At 36.4% G+C, this 8,632-nt stretch overlaps 1 protein-coding gene across 1 annotated transcript in view; it reads left to right on the top strand.

Moving 5' to 3' along the window:
- Dmd (dystrophin) overlaps positions 1-8,632 on the top strand; it is a 2,373,110-nt gene that overhangs the window by 1,047,959 nt on the left and 1,316,519 nt on the right. Inside the window, exons 35-37 of the mRNA XM_017795501.2 lie at positions 2,812-2,991; positions 3,640-3,768; positions 6,356-6,526. Coding sequence (XP_017650990.1) covers positions 2,812-2,991; positions 3,640-3,768; positions 6,356-6,526 — 480 coding nt within the window. The remainder of the gene's footprint in view (positions 1-2,811; positions 2,992-3,639; positions 3,769-6,355; positions 6,527-8,632) is intronic.

Raw genomic sequence — 8,632 nt, 5'->3', positions numbered from 1 at the left:
CTAGGAGTAGAGAACAGCGGGGGAGATGGAAGGGTGAACGCGGCTGGGGGAGTCAATGCGCGGAGGGCTGCATGATAGACTTACCCCAAGAGAGGCCTGAGGGCAGGAGAGCAGGCCAGGAGAGTTAGCCGGTGGTGCAGGTCCAGGGAAGCAGGGAGAGGTGAGGGCAGGGCCAGGTCCCAAAGCAGTGCTCCTGGAGCCCAAGGAAGGCACCAAGCTGGCCTGGGCAAAAAGGATCAGGAAGCAGCACCCAATTCCCAGGTGTCTGGGGACCCAAGACCAGGAATGGCGCAGGGCCCAAAGCAGGAGCAGAGAACAGCGGGGGAGATGGAGGGGTGAATGCGGCTGGGGGAGTCAAGGCGTGGAGGGCTGTGTGATAGACTTACCCCAAGAGAGGCCTGAGGGCAGGAGAGCAGGCCAGGAAATTTAGCCGGTGGTGCAGGTCCAGGGAAGCAGGGAGAGGTGAGGGCAGGGCCAGGTCCCGAAGCAGTGCTCCTGGAGCCCAAGGAAGGCACCAAGCTGGCCTGGGTGAAGAGGATCAGGAAGCAGCACCGGTTCCCCAGGTGTCTGGGGACCCAAGATCAGGAATGGCGCAGGGCCCAAACCAGTAGCAGAGAACAGCAGGGGAGATGGAAGGGCGAATGAGGCCGGGGGAGTCAAGGCGCAGAGGGCTCCGCGATAGACCCACCCCAAGAGGCCTGAGGATAGGAGAGCAGGCCAGGAGCATAAATATTTTTTTTTAAGATTTTATTGAATTTTTGTTTCATACGATGTATTTTTATCATATTTATGCCCTTATCCCCTCTGTGCAATTCCCCATTACAAATCTTGACTCAATGTCATGTTCTCTTTCTTTCTCTATATATGTTATATGGAGATATACAACGTTTTGCTATATATTAAATCCTATCATGTCAAATTTGTGTCTCCAAATGTCCTTCAGTGTGGGTCCTTCCACTGGAGGTTGGTTAACCTACCCAGACTCACACCCTTAAAGAACACTGACTCTCCCCCTACAAGCATCTATTGGTTCTTAGCGTTGGGGTTTTTTACCTATTTCCCTACTTCTATCTTGGTTCTTGCAATCTTTCCACCCTCTCTTCCACAATGATCCCTGAGCTTTGGGAGGCAAAACTTTGACATAGATGCCCTATGCAGACTCTAATTATCTGCACAATTTCCAGTTGTGGGTCTGTGTGTCAATCAACATCTACTAAATTAAGAAGATTCTCTAGTGAAAGTTGAGAGGTGATTTAATCTATTGGTATACCAATAAGTCATTAGGAGTCAGTTTAATATTATTTGTATTTAGCAGAGTAATATTAGTAGGCTGTCCCCTATGACCTGTGATGTGTCTATCCACAAGTAATTAGGGCTGATATCGATGTCAGGTATGGGTTCTCTATTATGAAGTAGAAATTAAGTTCAATTAGAAACTTCTTGGTTACCCCCATAACATTTGTGACACTATTGCCTAAGTGGGCATACTTTGCCAGGCCAGTTGTTGTAACTTACAGGATGCACAGCTTGCAAAAGTTAGTCATTACTTTTCTCCTCTGGTAGCTTGTATAACAGCTTCCAGCACTATGAAAGGTAGGCAGTAGAGATAAAGCTTTGAGGTCAGTACCAACTTAGACTTTCCCTTGCTTGTTCTTTAGCTTAAGTAGAATATACAAAGAACCCCAAAACTAAACAACAGCAATAATAGCCCAAAACACAAAGAAACAAACAAATAAAACCCCAAACCAACTAAAAATTGGGGCAAAGAACTGAACAAGTATTTCTTATGTACAACAAATGATATCTATATAACAAAGAATCCTTTCTGTGATAGCAAATAAATTCATTTGGCATGAGTTACCTCAGTACCAGGTGTTTTGTGTTAAAATAAACATATGAATATAAATCATAAAAGGCAATAATGTTTTGTTGTGCAATTATTTGCCCAGGTAGTGTTTTTTTTTCATTTATACTTCCTATTGTTTTGATGCTGAAAGCAAGAACCAAAGAATGCAACAGTACACAATGATCAGGAGTTGAGTAGGATATGATGTTGTGTAGAAAAGATAGATGCAAACTATTTTGCAATATGACACAGATTTAAAAAGGCCATATTGAGAGCTTCTAGGAGGAAGAAATGATGGCTGCTGTCTGTAGAGGTATCTTCTTTATATGGGGCACTTCTATAGTCCTTTGTGAATAAATTTTACTTGATTCTTCTGGTGAACTTTCTTTTCTTTATTACTGTTATCCCTCCGTGATTTGGGTCTTGTTTAGGCATTGGCTTTCGGCAATAAAGTCATTGCCACCTATTGCAAATGACCTTTTATCTCTGAATCTTTCAGGATTTTGTGCACTCTATTTTATGCTTTAGAGAGCATTGTGATGAGGGGTCATTTCGATTCCTTAGATTCCAAAAAGGTTCATGTCACCAAAAGACTCAATGCACTGCTTTAGAAATATAAGAATATTATAGTTATTTAATTTTCTAGAGATAGGCTTTTATTTGTAGGAGAGTGTTAAAATATTTGCTTTTAGCCATTACATGATCAAATTAAGTAAACCTGAAATATTTCGTTGGGAAATTTGCATGTTTAGTTACTGAATATGTATAATTATTATTAAGCAATTACCAATAATGAAGCTGTAACGTGTCTGACATGTTTTTATGGTTAATAAACATGTAATTCTGTAGCTTTACAACCTCAAAAAGTCATTGCATAGCAGAAAAACAAACAGTTTCAGAAGCATTAAATCATAAGGCTGTGGCTATATTATGCTATTTGCAAGTTAATGACATTTTATACACAGGCAACTCAGAAAGAGATTGAGAAACAGAAGGTTCACTTGAAGAGTGTCACTGAACTAGGAGAAGCTTTGAAAATGGTGTTGGGCAAAAAGGAGACCTTGGTAGAAGATAAACTCAGTCTTCTGAATAGTAACTGGGTTGCTGTCACCTCCCGAGCTGAAGAATGGCTAAATCTTTTGTTGGTAAGAGAAAAGTTTGGAAAATTTTCCATTTTGCTTTGTCATAAGGAAAAAATATCCACAAGCATACAGAAATGATATTTGTGTTTATAAATTCCTGTGTTGTACTGGTTCATTATTCTGAACATATAAATATCTAAATTCTATTTTAAGATACTTTTCTATACCTGTACTATATTCTGTTTGGATATCTTTCCTTCCTTCCTTCCTTCCTTCCTTCCTTCCTTCCTTCCTTCCTTCCTTCCTTCCTCCCTCCCTCCCTTCCTCCCTCCTTCTCTCCTCTACTTTCTTTCTTTCTTTTCTTTCTTTCCTTCTCTCTTCTTTCTTTCTTTCTTTCTTTCTTTCTTTCTTTCTTTCTTTCTTTCTTTCTTTCTTTCAGTCTTTTTGAGACAGGGTCTCCGTGTAGCACCAGGTGGTCTAGATTTCACTATGTAGTCCAGGTTGTCCTAGATCTCAAAGAGATCCACCTGCTTCTGCTTAATGAGTGCTGGGAATAATGGTGTGGGCCACCAAGACTGATATACTGTAGCTTTCTTAAATGGAATTTAAATATTATATTTAAGTCTTTAGAATTGCAGAAAGTGGAAAGTAGGACAAATTATTTAAGAATATGGTCTAAATAATGACATAATATGTTTGTGTATAATTAAGGAATACAAGAAACACATGGAAACCTTTAATCAGAATGTGGATCATGTCACAAAGTGGATCATTCACGCGGATACACTTTTGGATGAATCTGAGAAAAAGAAACCACAACAAAAAGAAGACATTCTTAAGGTAGCAAATAAAGTATTATGAGAAGTATTTTTCAAACTGTATAACTTATGTTAATCATGTTTGCGCTACAGAATACCTAAGACTTTTTAATTAGTGAAACAATCCATTTGGCTTTCTTTCTTTTTTCCTTCCTTCCTTCCTTCCTTCCTTCCTTCCTTCCTTCCTTCCTTCCTTTGTTCCACTCATCCTATCCACATTCTTTCTTATTTTCTTCCTGCCCATGGGAGATGAATGACTTTGTAGGGCTTTGCAATCTGGATATCTTTCCAAATTAAACTATGACCTATGTTTACACAAACTCTGCTCTCAAAGGAAAAAGTTTGCTATCATATTGCATAGGCATTCTTATATTAACGACAGTATTCTTTTTCTTAAAGTTTTACTTTTTAAAATTTATATCTATCTATCTGTCTATATCTATCCATCTATCTATATTAGACTTTTCTCAAATCTTAGATATGTAAGTTGCGATTTGAGAATCCAGGGTGGTCAAGAAATCAATAAGCGGTCATGTTGGGGGGGAGGCTCACTGAGACGTGTGGTAGAGGCAGTTATATGAAGGAGAAAGGGGAACATTAGACTAGGAAAGGTTGATATCATCTATGTATCTATATATCTATCTATCTAATCTATCATCTATCTATCATCTATCACCTATCTATCATCTATCATCTATGTATCTATCTATCATCTATTATCTATCTATCTATCTATCATCTATCTATCTATCTATCTATCTATCTATCTATCTATCTATCATCTATCTATCTACCATCTATACCTGTGCAAACCTGAGTGTGTTTCTGTGCACCATGTACATGGAGGCGTTCACAAAGTTCAGAAGAGTGTGTCAAATGTCCTGGAACTGTAGTTATTGTCCATTTTGAGTCATCAGGTAGGTGCTGGGAACTGAACTTGGTTTCTCTGCAAGAATAGCAGATGCTTTTAACCATTGAACACAGTTTCCTTTCCATCAATTCATGCAATTCACATAAAATACAATGTCTTATTTCAGAAGGTCAGAATATTTCCCTTAAAATATGGTTTCTATAACAAGATATTCTTTGTCTCTATTTGATATTATTTTCCTTCTCCATCAAATTGGGAAAGTTTAAATTTTTTTGAGCAGGGTTTCTTTGTAGCCCCAGCTAGCCTGAAGCTTGCTATGTAGACCAGGCAAGCCTCTGAGCCTTCCTCTGCTCCCTAAATGGTGGGATTAGAGGTATGTGCCAGAGGTTAACTTTTAAAGATCTCATTTAAATTAATTAATTATTCTTTTGTTTGGCTTAAATATTCAGTAATATGTGATTAGCGACTTATTTGCTTTTAAAAGCAGTTATGATTACAATTGTTTTCATTTGTTTTCCTTTTTCGTGGTTATTTTTTGAAACAGGATCTCCCTAAATTATATAGGCTGACCTTGAAATCATCATGTAGCCCAGGTGGTATTCAAACTTGGAATCTTCCTGCCTCTGTCTCCCAGTATGCTGGAATGACAGATGCACACCACACTGTCGAGCTCTGTTTTCCTTTGTTGTGCCATTAAATTTGTTAATACAACACCATTGCTTTATAATGATGCTCTAAAGTCATTCTGGACTTTCTCAAAAATATTTACATTAAATTATATTGACATTATTTTGATGTGGCTTTGTGTCATACTCTCCATTCTTAATTATAATCGATAATATCATGTAATGGTGAAATTCCTTCAAGGATTTCAGTACAATGAGAACTGGGTTGTTTCACATATGGTCGTTGTATTTGATCTCTTGGGTCAAGTGGAACACTCCTAAATACTTTCATAGGTGACTCAATATTCTTATGCATTAGAAAGTCACTATTTATCCGTGGCATTCAACATTATAATAAATAAAGAGGAGCTCAAACGTTCCAGGATAGAATAGAAATGTACATCAGATACTTTCCCTCCTCAACAAATATTTGCTGCTTAATATTTTATTTTTCTTATTTTATTTTAATTTATGTGCATGACTATACTGCCTGAATGCATGCTAGTGCACCTATGTGGTGCAAATCCCACAGAGGTCAGAAGAGGGCATCGGGTCGTCTGGAACTGGACTTAATGAACAGTCAGCGGCCATGTGGACTCTAGAAACAGAACGCTGGTCTTCTGCAAGAGCAGCCAGTACTCTTCATCACTGTGCCATCTTTACAGTCCCCTGAATAAATATTTAAATTGTGTTATAACCATTCCTATCAGCACAGATATTGTCAATGATAACTAAATACAAAATAATATGATTGCTACAGAAAATATAATACTTTGTCCTTCCCTAGATGACATGGACAGATTAAATAGACATATGTTAAACTTAGTCAAGACCGTATCTTAATTTTTCTAAGACCACACATATTCTCATTCTACTTCTAGTTTATGGAAATTAATTTTATTCCTCCCAGTCTGTTCTTCTGCATGCATGCCTATTTCTTGGCTCCTTTTCATTTCTTACTCTACCCCTCTTTCCTTTTGTCCCTCTCCCACTATCTCTTTCTTTGTTTTCCTCTGTGCCTTCCTCACTTCCATTACTAACTTAAAGCCTTGTTTCTTGCTCGTGGAATATAGCGTTTAAAGGCTGAATTGAACGACATTCACCCCAAGGTGGACTCCACACGAGACCAAGCAGCAAACTTGATGGCAAACCGCGGTGATCATTGCAGGAAAATAGTAGAGCCTAAAATCTCTGAGCTCAACCATCGATTTGCAGCCATTTCTCAAAGAATTAAGACTGGAAAGGTAGGAAGATCTACTGCAAGGTGGAAACTTGTGCTAAATGATCTCTTGAGAAGGTTGCACAGTACTCTGAAGGGGGCAAGCAATCCCCACAACAAGGTTTTCAAAAGAAAAATGAAGGCCAAAATATATTTAAGGAAAATTTACCACTGACTTTCTTGGAGATAAATCTCTCTTCCTTTCTCTTTCTCTGTCTCTCTTTCTGTCACACCTTTTTTCCTGCCACAGCTATTCTAGAACTGCATTCTGCAATGGTTTACATTTTTACGTTCAGGGGTCACCTACAAAAAAACTAATAGAGCATGCTGCAATCCACAAAAGCACAAAAGACATCTGTCTAAAGAAAGCACTTCTGATATATTTTTGCTAATGATAATACTGCTTGTGTTTAATGCATCTCAGATATCCAAAATGAGGCCTTGTACGTGTCCTGCATGATCTAGGGTATTTGTACCTCGTTACTTGTGCACACTTGTGTATACTTGCTCATGCTAATTGGAAGCACTGTGACAATATCCATTAGGTTATACTGAAATTCTCAAACCATGAAAACAAATGGTTGCAGAACTTACATACCCTACTTTTTGAAGTTTTGTATGCCTATTTACAGTTACTCTATTTGATGGAGAACCAGGAGATATGGTACTTTTGCATGATAATTTCATGTTTGTATATCTTATAAGTAGTTTACAAAACTATGTAAATAAAGTATTATAAAACCTCAAAGTTTGAGTACAAAGAATTATCCCAAAAGTTCCCTAATGTTGTGTGACATAGTTTTTGATATAATATGAAACACACAAATATACACATACGTGTAGAAGAAACCTGTGTTTATGAACATAGTTAATTGATGGAATGAATCAATCTTAAATGAAAAAAATTATTGAAATATCAGTGAAAATGCATTATAAGAGGCAATATTAATTTGTAGAAAAATAGAAGAATGTGTTCAATGATTATTTTCATCAATATCGACATTTAAGTATATCTTTGTTTTATAATTACTAAACTTTCTTAGGAATTATAATAAGTCAAGTCATGTCATATATTATGTACATTTGAAGTATGTCTGAAATAAGATATGAGGAATTATAACTAGGATACATATATGATACATTATTTATCCTAAAAATTTCACCTTGCCAAAAAATATAGTCTTTATGAGTTGCAAAAATATCTAATACACTCTTAAATTTGTTATGTGTATATAATTTATAGTGCTTTAAGAATATGCTGCTATTTAAATCCAAATTGTTACTATTGCTGGTGATACACATGGCTTAGGTTATACTTACATAACTAACAACTTTTATTTCAATAATAAAAATGCTGTTATAATAATGCATTACTAAGTTTTATGTTTCTCCCATCATATACACACAATTTTGATAACTTGCTAAGCTTGACAATATTTAAGAGAAAATATGGAATTATGTTTCGGTATATTATGTTACAAGACTGTGACACACAAATGCTATATTTATAAAAGGGAGAGTTCATTCTCCACCATAAACTTGATAAATTTATCGAAGCAAGTGTGTAACAAAGACTTCTATGTGTGTTTTTGTCCTATATTCTACCTGAATTTGTGAGTGGTAACTTTGGAAATCATACATCATATGAGCAATTCAATATACATCCTTTATTCTCCTTCTAAGCAAAGCTTGGGCTATTTCAAATCAGTAGCTTGAAATGCATATTAATTGATGAAGCAATCCAAGTTTTACCTCTAAAGTATTCCTGTTTTCTCTTAAACACTAAAAATGATTACATATGTTATCGATGCAATTTGGGTGTTTGGAATATAAAATTATGCTTTACCATCATTTTAAAACCCAAACTATAAAGATAAAGTGTATCTTATAGTTTTATTATTTATTCTTTGTGACAAAAACTGTTATTGAGCTTCCATTAAACTGGAAATTGTGCAGATACAAGGATGTAAAAACTTACATAATAAATATATGCTTACAGAAACCCAAACACATTGCAATCATAAAATATATTTAGCACTAAAAATTCTTAAAGAGATTTTCAAATAGCAGCGAGGTACATTTGGTAGAAAATAATGTTAACTGTGTCAGCAATCTGAAGATATTTGACATC

Source organism: Nannospalax galili, unplaced genomic scaffold (genome assembly GCF_000622305.1).
Source record: "Nannospalax galili isolate Female #2095 unplaced genomic scaffold, S.galili_v1.0 scaffold7, whole genome shotgun sequence".
NCBI classification, from domain to species: Eukaryota; Metazoa; Chordata; class Mammalia; order Rodentia; family Spalacidae; genus Nannospalax; species Nannospalax galili.
The sequence above is the reverse complement of the archived record's forward strand: the minus strand, read 5'-3'. Positions and strand labels throughout refer to the sequence as shown.